Consider the following 27,424-nt stretch of genomic DNA (forward strand, 5'->3'; position numbering starts at 1 on the left):
TAAGTGATTTAGTTATTTTTCCTTTTTTCTCATTAAAATGTCTCTAAAGTCTCCTTCTTCATGTTTTAGGGATATGCCTTCGCTAAATCCGGGGAGCTCCTAACAAAAAGGCTACGTAAATTTGGTTTCAGGGCAATGTTGGGGCAAGACATTGGCTGGTTTGATGACCTCAGAAATAGCCCTGGAGCATTGACAACAAGACTTGCTACAGATGCTTCCCAAGTTCAAGGGGTAAGCTATGGGAGGGGAAGCAGAAATGTATTAACTGCATTGGCATTCTTTCGTTAGAGCATTCTGACATCACCTGCATGTTTCCTATGGAATAGGGACTAGTGGGATGGGGATATCCTAAAGCCACATTTTCCACTGCTCCTAACACTGACAAACAGCAGCTAAAGCACAGTGTCTCCCAGGCAGTGCCCAGAATCAGTGTATGGCATGCACCAAAATCTGTTAGGGTTTTGGATTTCCTGTGAGTCTAGCTTTCCTGAGACTCATTTCTGAGATTGTTTTCAGGCCCAGAGGCTCAGCTTCAACAAGATTCAATACCACCCCCCAGAGGGTGGGGGAACAGGGCAAAAGTCTCCTTACTCACACAGGACCCCAGAGTGTGGTTTAGCCTTATGAACAGAGAAGCTGTCCTGGGCAGCCTCAGCAGGAGCCCGGTCAGGAAACTGAGGGAAAGAAATGATTTTTATCTAGAATCTTGAAAGTATCAAAGAGCTGACTTTCTGATTAAGGTAGGCAGAGCTGTGGTGTGTAAACTCCAAAACCCACAGCCTTGTTCAAAGGGCTTACACACATGATGAGGCTAGACTTTTATAAAACCAGGTGTTTGGGTTAAAGTGAAGAGAGCCAAATTTCCCTTCCAACATCTCTACCCACTTTCTATGAAAAATTTTTTTTAAAACCCAGAACTTATTTTAAATTATTTAAAAAAAAAATATGTTAATCCATTTTTAAAAAAAACAAAAACAAAGGAAAAAAATTTTTAAGTACAATTTTAAAACTACACTATGGTCTGTGAGGCTCTTGGAAGAAAAAACTCACTGGATTGATAGTGCTGTACTATAGCACGTCTCACTTCCTAGAGAGTTTAACCAAAAATACCAAAAATGATATGGGACAATTTCAGTGGATCATGGAATCCTTTTACTCAAGGGGAAATCCCTATAAATAGTTCACTTTCAATTCATCTAGGCTTTTTCTGTAAGCACATGTGTTTCCCATAGACTTAGGGTTACACTCTACATATGTGTTGCAGTCTTTCTTTTTTCCCCTAAAATAATCTAAAGTGAACATATTTGCATCATTATGTATTCTTCTACAATAGATTTTAACTAATGCACAATACTTCATTTTCATCTACTGTCATGTCCTAAAGGATTCTCTAGTTACGTTTTTCCTCCAGGTTTTTTCCTCCTTATAAGCAATTTATATCATTTTACATTGAGCTTGCCACATCCTTGATTATTTTCTTAGTTCTCAAAATATAATCACTGAATCAATGTATAATCATTTTGAAAGATTTTGATATGCATTGCATAACTGCTTAAAGAAAGTTTGTTCCAATTTCACTCTCATCATTGGAGTATTGTAGTCTACTCCCCTTACTCTTAAATTTAGGCTAAATAAATAAGTCATAATCTTATCTCTTCTATTTTCATGTCCTTCAATCTGCAAGGAGCTTTTGAAGGCTATTTACTATCACTAGAATTCAGAGAGTAGCATCTAATTATCTTACAAACACTTATCTTTTTAAAAAGAGGATTTTCTCAGAATTTTTCTAATACTTTTGTTGTTTTTTAAAAAAATAAGATTGCTAGCCCTGGTCAAATTTATCTTAAGATTGGTGTGAGGTAGATTTGGCTTTGTTTTCTTGAAGCTGGATAGAAAATATTCCAAAAATATTTTTTAAATATAGATTACATTTTCCACTGGTTTGAAATGTTTCCTCCCATTGTGAATATTAACTTCCCATATATACTTAGAACTATTTGGAGATCCTCTAGCCTGAATTGATCAATTTGACTTATTCTATTTAAAAACTTATTGTCCCAGCACTTTGGGAGGCCGAGACGGGCGGATCACGAGGTCAGGAGATCGAGACCATCCTGGCTAACATGGTGAAACCCCGTCTCTACTAAAAATACAAAAAACTAGCCGGGCGATGTGGCGGGCGCCTGTAGTCCCAGCTACTCGGGAGGCTGAGGCAGGAGAATGGCATAAACCCGGGAGGCGGAGCTTGCAGTGAGCTGAGATCCGGCCACTGCACTCCAGCCTGGGCGGCAGAGCGAGACTCCGTCTCAAAAAAAAAAAAAAAAAAAAAAAAACTTATTGTTTTAATTCATAATGTTTTTTGAATTTTTGTAGATAGATACTGAGTAGGTGTGTGTATTTATGGGGTACCTGAGAGATTTTGATACAAGCATGTAACATGAAACAAGTGCATTATGAAGAATGGGGTATCCATTCCCTCAAGCACTTATCCTTTGTGTTACAAACAATCCAATTACACTCTTAGTTATTTTTACATGTATAATGAAGTTATTTAGTATAGTCATTCTATTGTGCTATCAAATAGTATGTCTTATTCATTATTTCTTTTTTTTTGTACTCATTGTTTTAATTCTTTTTTTTTTTTTTTTTTTTTTTTGAGACGGAGTCTGGCTCTGTCGCCCAGGCAGGAGTGCAGTGGCGCGATCTCGGCTCACTGCAAGCTCCGCCTCCCGGGTTTACGCCATTCTCCTGCCTCAGCCTCCCGAGTACCTGGGACTACAGGCGCCTGCCATCTCGCCCGGCTAATTTTTTGTATTTTTTAGTAGAGACGGGGTTTCACTGTGTTAGCCAGGATGGTCTCGATCTCCTGACCTCGTGATCCACCCGTCTCGGCCTCCCAAAGTGCTGGGATTACAGGCTTGAGCCACCGCGCCCGGCCTTAATTCTTATAACTTAATACATTTTAGTATCTAGTAAGGCAAATCCCTGCACACTAATTTTTCCTCTTCAAAATTCTCTTATCTATTCCTGGATGTTAATTATTTTAATGTACTTTACACTCATTTTCATTTCTTCTTAAAAATTTATTATTATTCTGGTCAAATTCATATACACACATACATACACAGTAGGATTGCTATTGTGGGAATACTAAATTTTCCTGAGAGACATACAAACAAGACTTTAGTTTTTAGCAAGATTCATAGTTACACTAATATGTCCCACTATCTTGCTCACTTTTTCTCATGTATTTTTTCCACTATTTTGAATGAGATGTTTTTCTCAATTATATCTGTAAATGAGTTGAGATGAAAGCTATTAGTTTTTGTATACTTATCTTAAGGACTTTCCATGCTCTCTTGTAAGTTATAATTTTAGAAATGTAACATAGTCTACTGGGTTTTCTAGATATATAATAAAATGCCAGATATAGTTCTGAGATATTACAGGTTTGGTTTCAGACCACCACAATAAGGAGAATATTGCAATAAAGCATGTCACACTAATTTTTTGGCTTCCTAGTGCATATAAAAGTTGTGTTTTACACTATACCATATTCTACTAACTATGCAATAGCATTATGTCTAAAAATAGACAATGTACATATCTTAATTTATTAACAGCAACTGACTGATCACGATGGTGGTTGCTGAAGGTTAGACTGGCAATATCTTATAAGACAACTGTGAAGTTCGCCTCATCAATTGACTCTTCCTTTCATGAAAGATTTATTTGTAGCATGTAATGCTGATTGATAGTATTTTACCCACAGTAGAATGTCTTTCGAAATTGGATTGAGTTCTCTTAAACCCTGCTGCTACTTTATCAACTAAGTTTATGTAATATTCTAACTCCTTTATAATCATTTCAATAATGTTCATAGCATTTTCACCAGGAGTGGATTTCATCTCAAGAAACCACTTTGCTCATCCATAAGAAGCAACTGCTTATCCATTCAAATTTTATCATGAGATTGCAGCAATTTAATGCAGCACATCTTCAGACCCCACTTCTAATTCTAGTTATCTTGCTATTTTCATGACATTTGCAGTTACTCCCTCTGAAGTCTCGAACCCTCAAGTCATCCGTGAGGGTTGGAATCAACTTCTTTCAAGCACCTATTTATGTGGATATTCTGACCTCCTCCCATGAATCACAAATGTGTTTAATGGCATCTAGAATGGTGAATCCTTTCTAGAAGGTTTTCAATTTACTTTGCCCAGTTCCCTCAGAGGAATCACTGTGGCAGATGTAGCCTTGTAAAATGTTACTTCTTAAATAAAAAGTCTTCAAAGTGAAAATTACTCACTGACCCATGGGCTGCAGAATTCATGTTGGGTTAACAGGCATAACAACATTCATCTCCTTGTACATCTCCATCAGAGCACTTGGGTGACTAGGTGCATTGTCAATGAGCACTAATATTTTTGAAAGCTATATTTTTTCCTGAGCAGTAGGTGTCAACAATGGCTTAAAATATTCAAAAAACTGTGTTTTCAACAGATGTGCTGTCATCCAGCCTTTATTATTCTATTTATAGAGCATAGGCAGAGTAGATTTAGCATACCTTTTAGGGGCCTAGAATTTTTGGAATGGTAAGCTTCAACTTCAAGTCATCAGCTGCATTAACCCCTAACAAGAGAGGCAGCCTGCTTTTTGTAAGTTTGAAGTCAGGCATTGACTTTTCCTTTCTAGATATGAATGTCCTAGATGGCATCTTCATATCATCAATAAAGAAGAAAGTGAAGGTTCACTTCACTTTCACTTCACTTGCTTATTATTTGTGTGTTCACTGGAATAGCACTTTTAATTTCCTTCAAGAACTTTTTTTTTTTTTTTTTTTTTTGCATTCACAGCTTGACTACCTGTTCAGCACATGAGGCCTAACTTTTAGCCTGTCTCAGCCTTCGACACACCTTCGTCACTGAGCTTAGTCATTTCTAGCTTTTGATTTAAAGTGAGAGATGTGTGACTCTTTATTTCACTTGAACAGTTAGAGGCCAAGGTAGTGTTATTAATTGGCCTAATTTCAATATTATTGTGTCTCAGATAATAGGGAGGTCTGGGGATAGAGAGAGAGAGAGACAGAGACAGAGAATGGCCAGTCAGTGGAGCAGTCAGAACAAACACATTTATTGAATAAGTTTTCAGTCTTATTTGGGCGTGGTTCGTGGTGCTCTAACACGAATACAATGATAATGCCAAAGATCACTGATTACAGGTCACCATAACAGATGTGATAATGAAAAAGTTTGAATATTGTGAGAATTACCAAAATGTGACGCAGAAACATAAAGTGAGCACATACCATTGGGAAAACGGCACCAACAGAATTGCTCTGCATATGCAGGGTTGCCACGAGCCTTCAATAAGTAAAAGTCACAATAACCGCAAAGCAAAAAAAGCAAAAAAATCATTTTATCTTTTTTTTCGTGTTTATACTGATATTATTTTATTTTCTTATTATATTAGCTAGAGCTCATTGAGAAATAAGAGTGGTAGTAGAGGAGATTCTCTCAAGCAAGACAAAAACTCAAAACTATGAAGTAGATGTGTTGGACTTCATAAACTCAAAACTTTTATATAAACAAATGATAAGCTAGAAAAACATTTATAATGAATAGTAATATCCCTCATATAACCATATTATGTGTAGTGTTCCTAAAACCATCATGAATGATATTCATGAGGATGGGTAATAACTGACACTCTCATACAATGTACAAAGTTTTTCAATGTTTTTTTGGAGAGCAATAGTAAATAGTAGTAAGCAAATGTTTTGGAGAATAATAGTAAATATTGATATCCTCCCCAAAAACTTTAGAGTTGCTTTTCAAGTATTCTGTAATGCCTGACAGTTCTTGCCAACCAGAAATTCTTTTTTTTTTAAATTATATACTCTTTGACCAGAATTCTCATGAGTAAATTCCCTCCTATTGTGTAAGAATGTGTATTCAAGGATATTTATCATTTTTTATATTAACCAAAAAATTAATAAAATTCCCCGGAAACTACCCAAATATCCAACAACAGGAAAATAGCTGAATCAATTATGATACATTTATACTAAGGAATATTACACAGCTATTTTTTAAAGTGTTCCTGTATATTGATGTGGAAGGATAGTTAAGTAACATTGATAAGTAAAAAAAGGCAAAGTACAAAGTAATATGTAGAGTATGAGTCCTTTTTGTAAAGAAAAAAATAAATATATATGTATATATTGTTAAATATGTATGTTTTGTTTGTGTCTGAGGCTGTATTATTTTTAATTTTTAAAAAAATACCAATTGAATAAAATGTAAAAGGAAGCAAGGACATCCCAAAGAACTGCAAAGTTGCTTTTCAAGTACTCTGTAATGCCTGACAGTCCTTGCCAACCAAAAAGTCTTTTTTAAAAAAAATTGCAGTAAAACATTTGTAACATAAAATTTACTACTTCAACCATCTTTAAGTGTACAGCTGAGCGGCATTAAGTACATTTACATTGTTGTGCAAGCATCACCACTATTCATCTCTAGAAATGTTTTACCATTCCTTGTAAATTTGTTTGAGTTCTTTGTAGATTCTGGATATTAGCCCTTTGTCAGATGAGTAGATTGCAAAAATTTTCTCCCATTCTGTAGGTTGCCTGTTCACTCTGATGGTAGTTTCTTTTGCTGTGCAGAAGCTCTTTAGTTTAATTAGATCCCATTTGTCAATTTTGGCTTTTGCTGCCGTTGCTTTTGGTGTTTTAGACATGAAGTCCTTGCCCATGCCTATGTCCTGAATGGTATTTCCTAGGTTTTCTTCTAGGATTTTTATGGTATTAGGTCTAACATTTAAGTCTCTAATCCATCTTGAATTAATCTTCATATAAGGAGTAAGGAAAGGATCCAGTTTCAGCTTTCTACTTATGGCTAGCCAATTTTCCCAGCACCATTTATTAAATAGGAAATCCTTTCCCCATTTCTTGTTTCTCTCAGGTTTGTCAAAGATCAGATGGCTGTAGATGTGTGGTATTATTTCTGAGGACTCTGTTCTGTTCCATTGGTCTATATCTCTGTTTTGGTACCAGTACCAGGCTGTTTTGGTTACTGTAGCCTTGTAGTATAGTTTGAAGTCAGGTAGCGTGACGCCTCCAGCTTTGTCCTTTTGACTTAGGATTGTCTTGGCAATGCGGGCTCTTTCTTGGTTCCATATGAACTTTAAAGCCGTTTTTTCCAATTCTGTGAAGAAACTCATTGGTAGCTTGATGGGGATGGCATTGAATCTATAAATCACCTTGGGCAGTATGGCCATTTTCACGATATTGATTCTTCCTATCCATGAGCATGGTATGTTCTTCCATTTGTTTGTGTCCTCTTTGATTTCACTGAGCAGTGGTTTGTAGTTCTCCTTGAAGAGGTCCTTTACATCCCTTGTAAGTTGGATTCCTTTGAAGCAATTGTGAATGGAAGTTCATTCATGATTTGGCTCTCTGTTTGTCTGTTACTGGTGTATAAGAATGCTTGTGATTTTTGCACATTAATTTTGTATCCTGAGACTTTGCTGAAGTTGCTTATCAGCTTAAGGAGGGCAAAGGATATGAACAGACATTTCTCAAAAGAAGACATTCATACAGCCAGCAGACACATGAAAAAATGCTCATCATCACTCGCCATCAGAGAAATGCAAATCAAAACCACAATGAGATAATGAGATACCATCTCACACCAGTTAGAATGGCAATCATTAAAAAGTCAGGAAACAACAGGTGCTGGAGAGGATGTGGAGAAATAGGAATACTTTTACACTGTTGGTGGGATTGTAAACTAGTTCAACCATTATGGAAAACAGTATGGCAATTCCTCAAGGATCTAGAACTAGATGTACCATATGACCCAGCCATCCCACTACTGGGTATATACCCAAAGGATTATAAATCATGCTGCTATAAAGACACATGCACACGTATGTTTATTGGGGCACTATTCACAATAGCAAAGACTTGGAATCAACCCAAATGTCCATCTGTGACAGACTGGATTAAGAAAATGTGGCACATATACACCATGGAATACTATGCAGCCATAAAAAAGGATGAGTTTGCATTCTTTGTAGGGACATGGATGCAGCTGGAAACCATCATTCTTAGCAAACTATCACAAGAACAGAAAACCAAACACTGCATGTTCTCACTCATAGGTGGGAACTGAACAATGAGATTACTTGGACTCAGGAAGGGGAACATCACACACCAGGGCCTATCATGGGGAGGGGGGATGGGGGAGGGATTGCATTGGGAGTTATACCTGATATAAATGACGAATTGATAGGTGCTGGCGAGTTGATGGGTGCAGCACACCAACATGGCACAAGTATACATATGTAACAAACCTGCACGTTATGCACATGTACCCTAGAACTTAAAGTATAATAAAAAATAAATAAATGAAAAAAAAAAAAGAAGAAATGTTTTACCATTCCAAACAGAAATTCTATACCCTTGAAGCAGTAACTCCCCATCCTGCTCTCCCTCCCCTCAGCCCTGGAAACCACCATTCTACTTTCTGTGTCTGTGAATCTGACTACTCTATGTTCCTCATCTAAGTGGAATCATATGAATTTATCCTTTTATGTCTGGTTTATTTCATGTAACATGATGTTTTCGAAGTTTCTCTATGCTATCGTATGCATCAGAGCTACATTTTTATGGATGTTTATTTTATGGATATGTCATGTTTTCTTTATTCATTCATCTGTCAGTGGACATTCAGGTTGTTTGACTATTGTGAATAATGCTGCTATGAACATAGGTGTACAAATGAGAAATTCTTGATTTAGCCTGTTAGTCTCCAAGGAAGTTAGCACTAACACATGAGAATGCTTTGGGACACAATTTTATATTCCATTTCTGTCTTCAATTCAATATAAAGATGCAAATTATTCCTGAATAACACTGCCTTAGCATCTAATGGTGACTAACAGCTTACCTTTGGTTGTTTTACATTTTTTTGTCTGAAATAATAATATGTTTCTACAATCTTAAAAAGAAGTGATGTAATTGTCCTCATCCTAGTATTCTTTTTTTTTTTTTTTTTTTTTTTGAGACAGAGTCTCGCTCTGTCGCCCAGGCTGGAGCGCAGTGGCCGGATCTCAGCTCACTGCAAGCTCCGCCTCCCGGGTTTACGCCATTCTCCTGTCTCAGCCTCCCGAGTAGCTGGGACTACAGGCGCCCGCCACCTCGCCCGGCTAGATTTTTGTATTTTTTAGTAGAGACGGGGTTTCACCGTGTTAGCCGGGATGGTCTCGATCTCCTGACTTCGTGATCCGCCCGTCTCGGCCTCCCAAAGTGCTGGGATTACAGGCTTGAGTCACCGCGCCCGGCCCACCCTAGTATTCTCTACCAAGTGTACCAAGCTTTGGTCATACCTACCTAGCTTTGGTCATACCTACCTAGCTGCAACTGAAACGAAGATTTGGAACCATTGGATACTCTGATTAGTATAGATATAATTACCACAGTGGTCCATTATCGGTCTACATTGGGACTGAATCCATTTTGTCCATCTTCATTGACTACATAGCTGTGTATTACAGCAGCATGTAACTTTGTACCAATGAGCAGGCTAAGTTCAATGAGAATCAAAGTGGTATCTTGCAACAGTCTTGTATCAACTTCAAAAATATAATTATAGAGCAAGCATTAATCTTCATTGAATAAGTAATATTACCTCAAGCCCAATGACTGGATATCTTCAATCAAGCCAAATGCATCAGTACCTGACACATGTGTAGCCCATATTTAGGGCTGCATTAATCTCAGACAGACTGCTCTTGCACTGACACTCATAAAATGAGATTAGTCAATAATGAACTTTGGATAAGCTATGAATAAAGAACCTTTTCATTAATTCAGCCTTCAGATACATTATGGGAGCTCATCATTTAAAAGAACTTAATCATTTAAAAGAACTAAACTTTTTGAAAAGAGGACTACCATATGACCCAGCAATTCCACTCCTGGGTCTATATCCAAAAGAATTGAAAGCAGGGACTTGAAAGGTGCTTATACACCAATGTTTATAGCAGCATTATTCACAATAGCCAAAAGTTGGAAATAACCCCAGTGTCCATCAATGGATGAATGGATAAACAAAATGTGATATATACATACAATGGAATATTCAGTTTTAAAAGGGAATGAAGCTCGGTGTGGTGACTCATGCCTGCAATCCCAGCACTATGGGAGGCGAAGGTGGGAGGATCACTTGAGCTTAGGAGTTTAAGACCAGCCTGGGTAACATAGTGAGACCTCATCTCTACTAAGATTAAAAAATTAGCAGGTGTAGTGGCATGCATCTGTGGTCCCAGCTACTTAGGATGCTGGGACAGGAGGGCTGCTTGAGCCCAGGAAGTCAAGGCTACAGTGAGCCATAATATGACACTGCCCTCCAGCCTGGGTGACAGAGACCTTGTCCCAAATTAAATAAAATAAACAAAAAATAAAAATAAAAAGGAATGAAATTTTTATACCTGCTAAAACATGGCTGAAGTTTGAAAACATTATGCTTAGCAAAATAAGCCAGACACAGAAGGAAAAATCATGTATAATTCTACTTCTAGAAGTACTTAGGGTAGGCAAATTTATACAGACAGAGAGTTAGAATAGAAGTCACCAAGAGCTTGAGGGAGAGAGAAGAAAGGGAGGTTATTGTTTAATGGATACAGAGTTTTGTTGGGCATGATTTTAAAAGCTTTAGGTATAGATGTGTGATGGTTACACAACATTGTGAAATGCCACTGAATTGTACACTTAAGAATGATTAAAATGATATATATTATGTATATTTTATCACAATTTTATAAAAGATCTGATCTTTTTTTATAATGGTAGTTGGTAAAAGAGACCGTGTGTCTCAGATGGGTTGATTGCTTTTTGGTTTGCAGGCTGCCGGCTCTCAGATCGGGATGATGGTCAATTCCTTCACTAACGTCACTGTGGCCATGATCATTGCCTTCTCCTTTAGCTGGAAGCTGAGCCTGGTCATCTTGTGCTTCTTCCCCTTCTTGGCTTTATCAGGAGCCACACAGACTAGGATGTTGACAGGATTTGCCTCTCGAGATAAGCAGGCCCTGGAGATGGTGGGACAGGTAATCTTGCACATTTAATTTTCCCATTCCTCATGGCTGAGTGGCTATCAGACAAACTGTTAAAAACAAATAGTACGAAGAGACTTAAGGAAGCTGTCAGCCCACAGACAGGCACACTTAAGAACCTTCCACCACCCTTTCCATGCATGTTTGGCCCAAAGACTGAGGCAATAAGGCTCCAAGGCTCTGAGTTTGAGCCCGCATGGAGAAATAGTGGGGTGAACAGAGGATTGCCTGTTCAATTTCCTCTCACATAGTGATTCGTTCCACATTCCAATTTGGTGTATAGGGGAGGATAGTTCAGTTTTCTGGCTGTGAGGCTTTTGCAATCTAATGGTTTCCCTGAGCCATGCTTTCCACATACAGAGGAGCTATGATGGTTTTAATGGCACACGCCTTTTCTCTTCACACTTTAGTGTCCCCCAGGCTTGGGGCAAGTGTCTTTCCCAACTAGAATTATGAGCTGCAGTTTAGGTTTTGGATACACTTAGGTTTTAGCTACACATTTTAAAGTGTGTTCTAATTAATATCTTGTCCTCGGGGGTAAATGAGGGATGGTGGCATAAACACTTCTCAAGTATAAGAAATCACACAGGCTGGGGGCGGTGGCTCATGCCTGTAATCCCAGCACTTTGGGAGGCCAGTGGCTCATGCCTGTAATTACAACACTTTGGGAGGCCGAGGTAGGCAGATCACCTGAGGTCAGGAGTTCAAGACCAGTCTGGCCCACATGGTGAAACCCGGTCTCTACTAAAAAGACAAATATTATCTGGGCATGGTGGCAGTTTCCTGTAATCCCAGCTACTCGGGAGGCTGAGGCAGGAGAATCACTTGAAACCAGGAGACGAAGGTTGCAGTGAGCCAAGATCACGCCACTGCACTCCAGCCTAGGTGACAAGAACAAAACTCCATCAAAAAAAAAAAAAGAGAAGAAAGGAAGGAAGGGAGGAAGGGAAAGAACGAAAGAACAAAAGAAAGAAAGAAAAGAAATGAAAAGAAAGAAAGAAAAAAGAAAAGGAAAGGAAAGAAGGAAGGAAGGAAGGGAGTGAAGAAGGAAGCAAAGAAAAAAGAAAGAAATCACACGTACATATACACACTCTTTTAACAAATTCACAATAACTTAGGTTCTGTCTCTTTTGAAAGAGAGAATGTGAACTCTGCTCAAGTAGGCAGAAGCCAAAAGGACTTCGTATGTTAATGGAACAAAGGGGCCTACCTTTCTGCCTTTTTAGGGTAAGACCCTAATTCAGAAACAGTGATTACTTGCCCTAGAGTGTGGGTTAAAACAAATATGAATTCATAGTATAGACTAAAAGATACATTTCCTACTCATTTTAAGTTATGTTAGTGGGTATGGATGGACATAAAGATGTGGAAGATGTCTACATCTTTTATGTAGACACTAAAGACCACAAAAGGAGGGAGGGTGGGAGGGAGTGAGGGTTGAAAAATGACCTATTGTATATGAAATTAATTTATTCAGGTGATGGGTACACTAAAAGCCCAGATATCACCACTACACAATATATGCCTGTAAGAAATCTGCACTCATACCCCCTAAATATATACAACTTAAACATTTTTTAATGTTATAGAAAAAAAAGTATTGTTTTACCACTAGAGGTATAAATACTCATTTTTCCTAAAACACTATTTGCAAATAAATTTAATTAGTTCTGTTTACTACTAAAACTAATTTAAGTTATATAATATTTGGCCAGATTAATTTTTTAAGAAAATATAATCTAATTTTTAAATGTATATTATTAATCTTTTGTCTCAGAAGACGTTTAAAGATACCATTTTATACATTTCAAATGAATTAACGAAGCAGCTAAAAAGCTTCCAAGGATAACTGTATACCTTTATTTTTCCTTCTCTCTTCCACCACAAGTGGAGGCAACAAAGCCATGCCATGTTAGAATTAAGGGAAATTTGAATTTAACTGAAAAATCATCTCATGGTCCAGTTGGTTTGATCTCCAGCCACTTCTTTGTATTCCTAGATGATGCATTCTCTGATTTGTACCACATTCTGCCATTTGCACCATCTAATCCATGCAGCCATTGAAATGTCATGAAAGGAGTTATTTCTGCCCTTGTATTCCTAAGACTCTTTCTCGATCTTCAGATTACAAATGAAGCCCTCAGTAACATCCGCACTGTTGCTGGAATTGGAAAGGAGAGGCGGTTCATTGAAACACTTGAGACTGAGCTGGAGAAGCCCCTCAAGACAGCCATTCAGAAAGCCAATGTTTATGGATTCTGCTTTGCCTTTTCCCAGTGCATCATGTTTGTTGCGAATTCTGCTTCCTACAGATATGGAGGTTACTTAATCCCCAATGAGGGGCTCCATTTCAGCTACGTGTTCAGGTGAGGAATATCCAGCCAAGATGAGAAAAGATTAACACACAAGGAAGGAATAGCCTGGTTCTGTCAGTTAGCTTTTTTGCTGCTTAACAAACAATCCCAAGCTTGGTGTCTTACAATAGCTGGGATTAATTATTTTTCAAGATTCTGTGGGTCGTCAGGGCGGTTCTTCTGACCTGGGCTGATTCAGTCAGACTTCTGTGTATTCTTCTGTCTCCACATGGCCTGTCTAGCAGATGAGCTTCTTTTCTTCATATTATGGCCTCAGAGTTCCAAGTGCCACAAAAGAGGGCAAGCCCCACTGTGCAAATACTTTTCAAGTCTCTCCGTGCAAAGAGACTTTCTAATTTTCTGTTTGGCCAAAGAAAGTCATACCATCAAGCCCAGGTTTAAGGAATAGAAAAAAATAGAATCCACGTTTTGATGAGAGGAGTAAAACAGTCATGTTGCAAAGGGATGCATGATAGTGTGAATTAATACGATCATTGTTTATAAACAATCTGCCACAGATGTTAATGCTGAGAAAATCTAGAGGCCTTGGCTAAGATGGTTCATAAAGAACTGTTTTATTTGAACTCCTCTCTTGCAAAGAGGGCATGTTCCCAGCTGACTGCTCCTAGGCAGAGACAGCATAGGCCATACAGGTAAATGATGTTCCATTAGTATAGCCAAAGCCTGCTTTTCTAATAAGATTAGCTTTGAGTCCAATTTCTCACATTTCCAGAGGTGAAAGCCTAAGGGAGTCAGGGTACTGGGGAATGAGGTACACATGTATATGGGTCGGGGAGAGGGCCGGGTGTAAGGGTGGAGATGGTCTGAGAAAGGTTTGGAGGGCATTAGGAAAAGTGGTCCTATAGGACTATCTGTTCTTGGGTTTCCTTCTCTAGCCATGAGTCCCGCCTTCTCACCTGGTATCTCTTTCAGCACTTCTCTCCCGCTCCACGACACCCACCCAGCTAGGAAAGTCTCTCTTTTCTAAATCTTTGATATTTAAAGCTACTAATCTAAATTAGAAAAAAACGCAAACCATTGGCTTATTTTTATTTAGTTTATATTAAGGTTTTAGAATAATTGTTTGCCAATGTGTAAAAATCTGGGGCTACAGGCTGGGTGCGGTGGCTCACGCCTGTAATCTCAGCACTTTGGGAGGCCAAGGTGGGTGGATCACTTGAGGTCAGGAGTTTGAGACTTGCCTGGCCAACATGGCGAAATCCTGTCTCTACAAAAAATACAAAAAAAATAGCCGGGTGTCGTGGTGTGTACCTGTAATCCCAGCTACTCGGGAGGCTGAGGCTGGAGAATTGCTTGAACCCAGGAGGCGGAGGCTGCAGTGAGCTGAGATCATGCCACTGCACTCCAGCTGGGGTGACAGGGTGAGACTCCATCTCAAAAAAAAAAAAAAAAAAAATTCTGGGACTACAGAAAAATCTGAATTTCTGGCTTCACTTTAAAAATTGGAAGGTCATCTTCCACCATTTTCCATTTCATTTCAAGTGCTTTTCATTCCCTTAGGCTTTAAATTGGGCTCCTGGAGATGTTTGGATTTGCAATTCTGGCCTAAAACAATTCCTGCTTATGAACTGAGCAGTGTGACACACAAAGACACATCCCTTACCCTATCCCCATCCCAGGCAGACCCTCTGTGCATGACGGTGCAGGTGAACAGCTTTGGGGGCTACTACTCACATCATAGTCTGTACAGCAACAGAATTATCTCTCATCTCTCTTGCTCTCTGAAGCATAAATTATATACATACCTGGTACAGAACTGAAGCTTATATAATCCATCATTATCTTTTATATACCTATTATAGGTTCAAAAAACTGTTATAATTCTAGAAAAAGCAGCTCAATCTGGTGATCTTTCAAGCCTGCTTTTTCTTAAAAAAAAAAAAAGAAAAGAAAAGAAAAAAACTTCAGAAGTCTTTTTCCCCCTCAAACAATTTTCTTAAAAGAAGCTATTGTGGTCAAATAAAGGTTTGGAGGTCTGAGCTCTCCTCTTCATGCTTGTTCAGTCCTCTTCTTACCACTTTTTCATAGAACACAGTTTGAAAACTGCTGATCTCTTAAACACCACCCTCTCCATTCCCAGACAATTCTAAAATGACTTGCTCAAGTATATTTGGTCCTTTCCTAGCAGAACCAGAGCTAGATCCCCAAACTTCTGCCCTCAGGTCATCACACCAACCACTCCTCCCTGCTCTCTGCCTGTGTATCTGTCTGGTTACAGGGTGATCTCTGCAGTTGTACTGAGTGCGACAGCTCTTGGAAGAACCTTCTCTTACACCCCAAGTTATGCAAAAGCTAAAATATCAGCTGCACGCTTTTTTGAACTGCTGGACCGACAACCCCCAATCAGTGTATACAGTAGTGCAGGAGAAAAATGGGTAAGTATTGGAATACTATGCAGCCATAAAAAGAGATAAGTTCATGTCCTTTGCAGGGATAGGGATGAAGCTGGAAACCATAATTCTCAGCAAACGAACACAAGAACAGAAAACCAAACACCGCATGTTGTCACTCATAAGTGGGAGTTGAACAATGAGAACACATGGACACAGAGCGGGGAACATCACACACTGGGGCCTGTCAGGGGATGGCGGGGTGTAGGGGAGGGATAACATTAGGAGAAATACCTAATGTAGATGACGGGTTGATGGGTGCAGCAAACCACCATGTGTATACGTATGTAACAAACCTGCACATTCTGCACATCTACCCCAGAAGTTAAAGTCTAATAAAATAAATAAATAAAATGTGTAAGTATTGATAAGGGGTAAGGTTGTGCGTGCATGTGTGTGTGTGTATGTGTGTGTGTGTGTGTGTGTGCAGGACAGCCATTGGGGATGGCCACACAATACCACTTGGCTTCTAAATTCCTGCTGTATATGGGTTCATTCATACATACTCGGAGTGGACACACAGTAGATTTATACCTAAAAAGGAATAAAGTAAATTAGCATCAAAAATTATTCCTAAAGCTGGCATTTGAACAAGGCGATGACATTCAATGAATGCTAAATTCTGTGTAATATAAAATACACTTAGTTCCTGAATGAATGAAGCCAGTTGTCCTCTGAGATCTACCTAACCACTGTGTTTTCTATTGATATTCTGATACGGAATTTAGAAAAATCAATTCTTCCTGTCCAATGACGTTGATTTAATTCATGTTCATCTTGATTGAAGTTTTAGCTTATGTGGATGTCCAGAAAATTAATTCAATCTCAACAAAATATCTTCTTCTAATTGATAGATACGTATTTTTAAATCTTCTCTACCTATGTTTGAAAATTTTAGTATGTTCCAGAAAGCAAAGCAAACCTAAACACCAGTAAAGCTAAGCTAAATTCTGTTAACTTTCTAAATTGGTAAAATTTCTCCTTCAGTTCAGTAAATGTAAAGTTTCTGTGTGGTCTGTTAAATGTCTATCCATTTCTAGAGTTTATAGGTTAGAGAGTTTTAAGCACACCAAAGTACAATAGAAAGTATTCACCTTTGCAGTACAGACCTCAGGTAACTTTCTTTCTAGGTCATTTTAAGTGTAACATTATTTTTAGTCTTTGGGGGAACAAAGCTATAGGGTTTGGACAGTTACTGGCTTCTGTGATTTAATATCTTCCAGCTATTCTCTTCTATTCAGAATGTCAGGAATGGATGGCAAGAAAATTCCCTTAGGTTAGACTGGGAATGGGGGAGTCAAATGTCTTTAATTTTGTTGCCCAAGCCTTCCTTTATACTACATCTTTCAGAATAGAAAATGGAATGTCCTTTTATTAAGTTGCTGTCTCTATACTTTGCATTTTGGCAGCATGGTTTGAAGGTATCTCAAGCAGGGATTTTAAACTCAAGATTTAGGTGTGTTTTCAATATTCTAGGCTCCAGTAAGAGCATCTCTAATTTTGATCCTCCTATCCACAGGACAACTTCCAGGGGAAGATTGATTTTGTTGATTGTAAATTTACATATCCTTCTCGACCTGACACGCAAGTTCTGAATGGTCTCTCGGTGTCGATTAGTCCAGGGCAGACACTGGCATTTGTTGGGAGCAGTGGATGTGGCAAAAGCACCAGCATTCAGCTGTTGGAACGTTTCTATGATCCTGATCAAGGAAAGGTGGTAAGCCACGCAACCTTTTTGAGAATTTGGCCTTCTGCAGACTCTTTCCAAGTTTTTGGCTTCAAGTTTTTGCTTTGCCAGACTCACTTTAAAATGCTTGCCTTAGGCACTTACCCCATGCATATTTTCCAGTCCCAGTCATTTGCTGCTTCACCTGATTCTCCCTCACAATTTCTAATGTCAGATTTTCCCCAGTTCCAGATGGCCTGCTGACCAGTTAGGCAAAGAAAACTGGGCACACTGCAAAGCTGGAGATGAGTGTATTTAATAGAAGCATTCATTTACCCGTAAATGGAGCAGAAAGTGCAGACTAATCAGGAAACTAATGACCAGGAATGAAAAAAGTAGAGTGATAAGGGAAATAATGATAAATGAAAAAGAAAGGAGATTTAGCATGAAAAGATCTAAGACAATCCTTGTTCAAGAAGCTGAAATCTAAATAAGGCAAGGAACTCAGATTGAGAGCCGTGTACCACAAATCTTTGGCAAGGATATTTGAAATTTTGGTGAATAGCTTTGCTATTTATTTTTCATAACATTTCTTTCTCTTTTCTGTCCTTTTTTCTTTCTTTAAAAGTAATATATGCAGAAGGTCACAAAATCAAATAATAAACATTTATAATGAAAAGTCGCCCCCTGCTTTATGCTTACACTCCCACTCCACATTTCTCTTCCCAAAGGCAACTATCTTTGACCACTTGATGTTTTTTGATCTGCCGATAATTACTTTTATGTCTTTAAATAATGTGCTCCTGCTGTTTCATGATTTAACAAATTTAGACTCTCTGTGATTTATTCTCAAGAGATAAAAATCTACTTACCCTCACCACCCCCTCCTTTTTCCTACCTCCTCCCAATATAGTTATATCGTTTTTTAGACCTTCTATTTATAAATTTGTAAACTTCTGATCTGCTTCCGTTGCTCTTCCACCACCTGTAGATAGTTCCTCTTGAATTCTCACTTTCTAAAATAAAAATGTTAGCAATCCTACCTTTATTTTCACCTCTTACACCCTTCTTTTACCTCTTAAGTTCTAACTGCACTATTATCAACAATTCAGAGCACATTCTGTTTATAATATTATCTTTCCTGCTTTCACTCTAAGTTGATTCTAAAAGTTGAAAATCAATTGACAGCTTTTTAAATGATTATGTAAATATTGTTCATCCCTTAGTCAAATAGTGAGTTACATTTGTATTATATTTTTTCTTGATTGTTTTTCTGAAAGATTTCTTTTTTTCCTGTATTTTTTGTCTTTATGAAAACCTTTGTGTTCTTCCAGTGTCCCTCTCAGGCCATCTATTCCCTCATTTCTGTCACTTACAACCTTTGCCTGTTGAACAGTTGTCATCCTGTGAGTTCCCTGTGATATTTCCTTGGATTAGATCCATTATTTCATAGTTCCCATAAATTCCCTTTTCATAGTTTTCACCCCCCTTTGTTGGAGTTCATCCACAAGCAATTTTCTAAGAAATCGTTCATAGATATGGGTCTGAAAATGTTTTATTTTGCTCCATACTTGATTCACTGTTGAATGCTAATATTTTGAAAGTGGCCTTTCTGACTTCCCTGAATAGTATAATCTTTAGTGTAACAAGGACAGATAACATTGTGAAAAGACATGCTGAGAAAAACTTGAAAGAGGCAACTAAAGATTTCCTTGCATAAAGCAAAGCAAGGAAACAAGCAAACAGAAATCGACAGAATCCAGGAAGTTATAAAAATAAGGACTAAGTGTTGATTTCCTATAATTTATAATCACTTCTGTTATTAAGTTGAGGTATAAAGATTTTAATTTGTTTGAAGGTATTTGGTAACCGATGAACCTAGAAAGCCCATTGTAACCAGAGGCATAATTCCAATAAGTCAGAGAGTTCAATTTTCCAAAATGTCAGTTCTGTCATGCCTCCAGCCAACATAGATTGTGAACTATGCAAGATACAGGAAACTGAATCCCTCATATTTACTTTTTCAACATTAACATGTATATTAAGTATATTTATCTGAATATGCCCAGTGAATGTTTTGGTCACAGGTAGAAAGCAAGGCCAATAAGGAAACCATTATGACTTCTTGCATTTCATAGGCTCACTGTATTTTGTTATATCATCATAAAACATTTCTACATACATTTTAAGCAGAAAACCTACCACTTTTTAAGTTTTTTTCAAAGTCCTCTTTACTCTTAAGCTACCAAATGCAGGCATTCAATATTTTCAACATTTATTTGGATGCCTATGATGTGCCTGTTACTGCATGAGGCCCTGTGGGAGATTCTAAGGAGCATGAAACATGTCTTCTGTCTTCTAGGAGGTTACAATGTAGCACATTTAGAAGAATGAGCAAACAGCCCCAGTGTTTAATTATTAAATTGTGTTTTGCAGACTTAAGTGCTATGGAAAATGAGTAGTGCAAGATAAGCCAGGGCTAATTGTTATTGAGAAACGCTTTATATTTTTTCTAATAGTGTTGGCTTTTTCCATTACTTAGTAATTATCTTAAATATAATCTGTTCATACCATTTATCACCATTTTTTCTGAAACAATAGGGCCAAATACTTTACAGTAGTACCTTAGGCATACTGTGCCTTTAATATTCTAGGACTTTTTTGTGAACCAGCTCATGTGGTAGATATTCAAGTCCCTGGACTTCACTGCCTAACTAGACTGTGAGTTCCTAGGAAACAGAGATAATATTTTCTTTACGTAGCAGACATAGACTGCTTAGGATGGTGCTTTGTGGCAGGTGATTCAAATATATGTTTGTTGATTGACTAAGTGAATAAATGTATTCCTTTTTTACTTGGTTTTATTATCTCAGTTATTCAGAGAATGGCGTTAGTAAAATCAAGAAAACAGGTTTGACCCTTATATTGCCCAAAAGCTTCCCAGAGAAAAATCCTTTCCATAACTCATGAGTCTCAAAATAGAGCAACCCTGTATATTTGTAGAGAGTGTGCTGCACCAAAGTAAGGGGAAGTTGTTTCTTACCTGAATACCTGAGCGTCTTTCTCATTTGTTTCACCTGTAGAGCCAGAGTTCAGGAAATAAATAGGACCATAGTCTGATTAGTGTTAACATGGATGCCACTCCTGATAGACATTACATCCAGAGGTCAAAGGCAGCATAATTTATTCCGTAATTTTAGCCTTGGGATTGCTGTCTGTTAAGCAAACCAAATGTCCTGCATAACACCTAACGCTAGAATATGAGCTTTCCTTGCTGCTGAAATTCTGAAAACTTAATGACCTGTCATCTCCTCTATTGGCAGATGATAGATGGGCATGACAGCAAAAAAGTAAACATCCAGTTCCTCCGCTCAAACATTGGAATTGTTTCCCAGGAACCAGTGTTGTTTGCCTGTAGCATAATGGACAATATCAAGTATGGAGACAACACCAAAGAAATTCCTGTGGAAAGAGTCATAGCAGCTGCAAAACAGGCTCAGCTGCATGATTTTGTCATGTCACTCCCAGAGGTGAGTACGAAGTCAGAGCCATTCCCTGTGGGAGACAAGGATGGGGAGAAGCAGAACAATCAAAGTGTACAGGTTGAGCATCCCTAATCTGAAAATCCCAAATCCAAAATTTTCCAAAATTCAAAACTGTTTGAGTGCCAACATGATCCCACAAGTGGAAAATTTCATACTTGACCTCATATGATGGGCCACAGTCAAAATGCAGTCAAAACTTTGTTTCATCACAAAATTATTAAAAATATTGTAGGAATTTACTTCTGGGCTATGTGTATAAAGTAGATAAGAAACATGAATTTTGTGGTTAGACTTGAGTCCTATCCCCAAGATATCTCATTATATGCAGATATTCCAAAATCTGAAAAAGTCCAAAATCTGAAACACTTCTGGTCCCACGCATTTCTGATAAGAAATATTCAATCTGTATTATGATTGTGGCTCTAGAAGGTCAAAGGGTACACAATTTAGCTCACAGTGCCCCCAGACTGTCTTAGTTTTTTAAGCAAAAGAAATATCCTTCATCAACATACTCTTTAATTTTGGAAAGTATTGTATTGCCCAATGCAACAGATGCTATTTTTGTTGAATTTTTTTGTGCATTGAGCTTTAGTTTAGCATAGTGGGGAAAAGCCTGAGATTTGGAGCTGACCTGGGCTTGCATCCAAGCTTTGCCACTTAGTAGCTTCGTAGCTTTGGGACAATTATCCTTTCTGAGACTGTCTATTCCATCTGCAAAATGCAAGAAAATAACGTTAAAATGAAGAAAACACACTTAATAGCCACACAAAGAAAGCTGCCGCTGGTATTACTGCCATCATCATTATTTCATTACCTGGCAGTGTGTACCATGGGTGGTGGGTAAGTTGCACCTGCCTTGGTGTCTCTTACTTTGCCAGAGCCAAGTCCAGATTTCACACAATATTGTCTCTGCATTTTCCCATCCACCAAAAGTCCCTCTTAGTTTTGATCACAAGAAAAATTAAAACATGGAAACCAAATTGTAGGGCCAAATTTTACCTTTTACCTTCTCTACTTACTTTTTTAAAATATCTCTGGGAAAATTGTTTTTCTTTATAAGTGATTATGTTTATAAATTTTGTGGTGTTTGTGGAGGGCTTTTTGTTTGCTCTTTTCACAGTCTCCCAAGTGTTAGGCTCTTGGCCCGGTTCTTACCTGTTAGCCCAATCTATAAGCACATGGAAATTACTATTTGCTGAATCCAGAGTTCAAAAGCAAAGCTTGTGTGTCTCCTGGGAGACGCATTTATCCCACAAACCCTTATTGAACACCTACTCATTTGGGGCGAGGCATTGGCATGGAGCTGGTTTACTACATTGTCCTCATACAGACTTGCCCATGGTACCCTTCTCTGAGCGCTTTGTCTCCACAAGGACAAAGCAGGTTTTCATGGGTCTCACCTGGTATGATGGAGCTTTCATCAGGAGGCAAGGGAAGCCGGGGAAGGAAACAGCTCTTGTTGTGGAAGGCAGGAAGAGCAGTAGTCAAGGGACTCAAAGGAGAGACAGATTCACTTTCACCCGGATTCAGATTTCACTTTCACTGCTTGTTACTTGTCCTCGCATCATTTTCTTACCTCCCTGTGCCTAAGTTTTGTAATATAAAAAAAATAGGGTGGGTATGGTTTCTGTGTGTATTAAATGATAACCTAGCTAGAATAGTTAGCACAATACCTCTATGGTAAACACTCTGTGAATGTTAACTAATTTTTATGTAGCCATGCCAGGCATGAGTGATTTTTCTTCCTAATTTTATCTAAAACTCACAATAAATATGTGAAGTGAGTGTTAACACTGCACCTCAGATGACTAGCCAGCTCAAAAAAATGTAAATAATTTATTCATGAACACAAGTTAGTAAGCAGCAGAGTGGAGCTTCCAACCAAGGCCTGTGTTCCAGATTGTCGCCTCCCTAATACAGAAATGGACCAGAAGATCTCACAAAGACATTTCCATTCTTGAGATTAGTCCATCTTGGAAGGATTTTTCCAGATAAGAGTCTAGAATCAGACAGTCTCAAATCAAGGAGGATCTCATATATGGGCTCTTACCTGGACACAGGGAGGAGATTGAAAATATACACCTAAAAGAAATGCAGAAATGAGGAATAAAGTCCCCTTGCTTCCCACATCAAAGGTCACAAATTCCATGTTTTTCTTATATTCCTAAGTGGATTTGACATCCTTCATCCTATAGGAGGATTCACTCACTATTCCCTAGTTCAACAAATAAATAATTTAAATTACAGAGAAGAACTTGACATGAGTTCTGTACAGCACAGGAGCAATAACTGTTTCCATTTCTCAAACTTACCATACTTTTTTCAGAAATATGAAACTAATGTTGGGTCCCAGGGGTCTCAACTCTCTCGAGGGGAGAAACAACGCATTGCTATTGCTCGGGCCATTGTACGAGATCCTAAAATCTTGCTACTAGATGAAGCCACTTCTGCCTTAGACACAGAAAGTGAAAAGGTAAGTACTGATTTTCTAAAGTCTTATATCATTACAAATGAGTCTTTTGCTGTAAAATTTGTCCTTATAAAATGGCATTATTTTCAATTTTCTGATTTATTAACAGTAGAAATTGGCAATACTTTATGGAACCAAAAGACAATTATCCAGAGCAAGTGATTTAATATAAAATTGCTTCAAATAAAATATTTTACCTTTAAAATAAGAATTGTTTTTAAGATTCTTTAGGCTAAGTGACATTTTTTTCCAAAGGCAAATGATCACCTTTCTTGAATAAAGTGAAATAATCTAGATTATCTGTTATAAATATTTTATAGTTCTAAAGGTATGTGACAGAGAAGGTAGGCCACATACAACACAAAGAAAGAGGTAATATCTAATGTGTGGTTTGCATGAAAGAAGATGCAATTGAGCAGAACACAATTATGAAATTTAAAATGTATAATTAATGCCATAACAATTGGGATTCCATTTTGGAGAGAGCTAAAACGTCTTCAATGAAGAGCAGTATCAGGAACGGCCACTTAACTGCCACCCTCCATTGTTTTCTTGGTTTCATTTCAGGAAGCTAGACCATCAAATATTGTAAAATTACATAGGGACTTCATAGTTTGCTTCCTTCTTGCTCCACTGAAATTTCTTAGCCTGTGCACTGCCATTGAAATCACTGATGCATTGCATTCAGAGAATACTTACTTAATCCTCTCTTACGTCAAACCTTTGGGTTTGCCCTCAAGTATAGAACTGTTATTCAGGTCATGTTAACTGAACTCTCATGATGGTGGGCTGGGGAGCAATCATGCATCTTTGCATTAACTTTCTATCTTCTCTTTGCAGACGGTGCAGGTTGCTCTAGACAAAGCCAGAGAGGGTCGGACCTGCATTGTCATTGCCCATCGCTTGTCTACCATCCAGAACGCGGATATCATTGCTGTCATGGCACAGGGGGTGGTGATTGAAAAGGGAACCCATGAAGAACTGATGGCCCAAAAAGGAGCCTACTACAAACTAGTCACCACAGGATCCCCCATCAGTTGACCCAATGCAAGAACCTCAGACACATGTGATGCACCAGTTACAGGGGTTGTTTTTTCTTTAAAGAAGAATGTTAATATTTTACTTTTACAGTCATTGTCATACATCAGAATCCAACCTAATTTCTAATGACCTTCCATAATAATTCTGCTTTAGATGTATATACAGAAAATGAAAGAAACTAGGGTCCATGTAAGGGAAAACCCAATGTCAAGTGGCGACTCAGCCACCACTCAGTGCTTCTCTGTGCAGGAGCCAGTCCTGATTAATATGTGGGACTTAGTGAGACATCAGGGAGTAAGTGAGACTTTGAACTCCTCAAGGGCAGAGAACTGTCTTGCATTTTTGAAACCTCAGTGCACACAGAGGCGGGTCTATAACAGGCATTCAACAAACAGTTCTGGAGCTTGACCAGGGTCAAATTTGAAAAGAACAGAAGGACTGAAGACCACCTGTGTTTCTTGACTAAAGTTGTCTTTTACGTCAAACCAGCTTCCTTTGTCTCTAAGGCTGAGGATAGGGAAGGGGTGGATGCTCTCAGGCTGAAGGAGGCGAAAGGGAAAGCATTGGCACAGGCCTTCCAGTTAGGGCTGTTGAATTATGCTTCAGCTTCAGAGTGGGTGTAGGGGCGGCGAAGCTACCATTACTGTGAGAACCTGCCAGTGTGGCTGGAGCAGGGGACTCTCTCCCAGGCCTTGTACTCCTCAGCACCTCCCTGCATACTGATTGTTGTTTTTAGTTTCTACAAAATTCTATTCATGAAATGAAAATAGTGCACTTTACTTTGCTGTAGTTTCATAAGGTGTTATACAAAAAAGGAAGTAAATATGGCAGAAAAGCAGTCGTTTGCCCCTGCTCCCTCAAAACACCACATAATGACATAGAACTAAAGGTGGCAGGAATCTAGAAGAATGAAGAAAACACAGTGATGCCACTTGCAAAATCTTGGGAGCCAGAAAGCAAATGGACAACTGATAATAGAGTTACAAGATGAGAGAAAACAAAAATGTAACCTGTTAGTCGGGGAGCCTAGAAACGTCCTGTTTTGTACCACAGACCCTTAGAAAGGTTCAAGATGTAAAAACACTGGGTCCTTCTGGAAGGAGGAGGCAAGGGCACAGAGGGACTGAAGACAGAGGAATGGGCCAAAAGCCTGTATGGAAACAGAATTGCAAAGCCCTGCCTGCAGCAGGATGGCTGCCTTTCCCCAGTTCCAGCGAGAGACTGAATACTACCCCTCTGAGGAGGCTCACAGGGAGGTACGCCCTTAGAGACACAAGGTGCAGTTGAAGGGGCAGCTAACATACAAGAGACAGGAGGAGTGCGTGTAAAGCTGTGTATGAACAAAAGAACTTCCAGCCCCTCTCCTCTGGCAGGAGATTGAAGAATGATTTTCTGGGGAAAGTGGCCAATCTAAGAAAAGAGGTTGGGCCAGGCGCGGTGGCTCACGCCTGTAATCCCACCACTTTGGGAGGCCGAGGTGGGCAGATCACGAGGTCAGGAGATCGAGACCATCCTGGCTAATATGGTGAAACCCTGTCTCTACTAAAAATATAAAAAAATTAGCCGGACATAGTGGCAGGCGCCTGTAGTTCCAGCTACTCGGGAGACTGAGGCAGGAGAATGGCGTGAACCCAGGAGTCAGAGCTTGCAGTGAGCCGAGATCACGCCACTGCACTCCAGCCTGGGCGACAGAGCGAAAAAAAAAAAAAAAAAAGAAGTCAAGGACCCCATCCTTGGAATCCTAAGAAAATTTTCCAGCCATATTACCCTCCTATGAAGCCCACCTGTCAGTCAACAAGCACCCACTTAATCAGAGCTTCCCCAGGCTTTTCGATGTCTCCCTCTTGCATGGAAATTGACTTCCAAGGACCACCAGACACTGAGGAAGTATTTTAACATATAAAGCAAAAGCAACAATAGGACAGCTGGACAAAGGAAAGTAGAACTAACAGAGCCAATGCAGTGATTAGGAAAACACTCAAAACGTGGTAATAAATGTATTCAATGAGTCAAGATAAGATATTTCCATCTATTTAAATAAAAACAGGAATGAATAAAAATGAACATACGAAAAAGAGCTCTTGTCACGGAAATGAAAACCTTGAGAGCAGCACTGCACCCATGGTTCCCACAGACCTATCCTGCCATCATGTTTTCTCCCTACTCCAGTTTCCTCCCAAGCTCACTCTACGTAGATGGTTTTTCTTCCCTTAGCCAACAAATGAAATTCTGCCTATAAATTAAGCTGGGACATTAGGATATGGAGGTTTATTATTTATATCTCTTTTCCAATGTTTCCTGGTATATAACAGCAAAGATGGTTTAGCAAGTTAACTGGTCAGGCCAGAATTCTTGATGGTTGCCAAGTCAGGAGGCAGATGGTGAAGGAATGCATTCTGGTTATGAAAAATGGCAATGACAAGTTGCAGAGTAAAGATGCCTTTTAGAGGAAATAAAGTTTGCAATAAATACATGCTAATCCTCTAATTTTGATTAAAAAAGACTAAAGCTATTGTTTTGGCTTGCATTTATAAGAGCAAGAGCATAGACTCTTGTGCTGGGAGGTGGCCAGTATCCCGGAAAGGAATTTATGGAGTCTGAAAGAGAAATTAATACAAATTACATTTTCAAATAAGATACTTGAAAGTTATTGATGAGAGGGAAAAGATTGACTAAAGAGGGCTTGAAATTGGGGAAATAATTGAGGCTCAGTGACAAGGGAGAAGATTACAGCTTCAAAACTGGATAGCAGTGCATGTTATTTTACAACACCAGGGGGCGATGATGTCTACATTTTTAACCTACATCCTCTATCA

At 38.7% G+C, this 27,424-nt stretch overlaps 1 protein-coding gene across 1 annotated transcript in view; it reads left to right on the plus strand.

Annotated features, from left to right (window-relative positions):
• Positions 1–26,137, plus strand: part of ABCB11 (ATP binding cassette subfamily B member 11) — a 116,420-nt gene extending 90,283 nt beyond the window's left edge. Inside the window, exons 21-28 of the mRNA XM_033231222.1 lie at positions 70–231; positions 10,912–11,115; positions 13,246–13,487; positions 15,715–15,871; positions 17,406–17,603; positions 20,876–21,082; positions 23,424–23,570; positions 24,408–26,137. Of these exons, the coding sequence (XP_033087113.1) occupies positions 70–231; positions 10,912–11,115; positions 13,246–13,487; positions 15,715–15,871; positions 17,406–17,603; positions 20,876–21,082; positions 23,424–23,570; positions 24,408–24,608 (1,518 nt within the window). The 3' untranslated portion in view covers positions 24,609–26,137. The remainder of the gene's footprint in view (positions 1–69; positions 232–10,911; positions 11,116–13,245; positions 13,488–15,714; positions 15,872–17,405; positions 17,604–20,875; positions 21,083–23,423; positions 23,571–24,407) is intronic.
• The last annotated feature ends 1,287 nt before the right edge of the window (positions 26,138–27,424 follow it).

Source organism: Trachypithecus francoisi, unplaced genomic scaffold (assembly GCF_009764315.1).
Source record: "Trachypithecus francoisi isolate TF-2019V2 unplaced genomic scaffold, Tfra_2.0 Lachesis_group13, whole genome shotgun sequence".
Lineage (NCBI taxonomy): Eukaryota > Metazoa > Chordata > Mammalia > Primates > Cercopithecidae > Trachypithecus > Trachypithecus francoisi.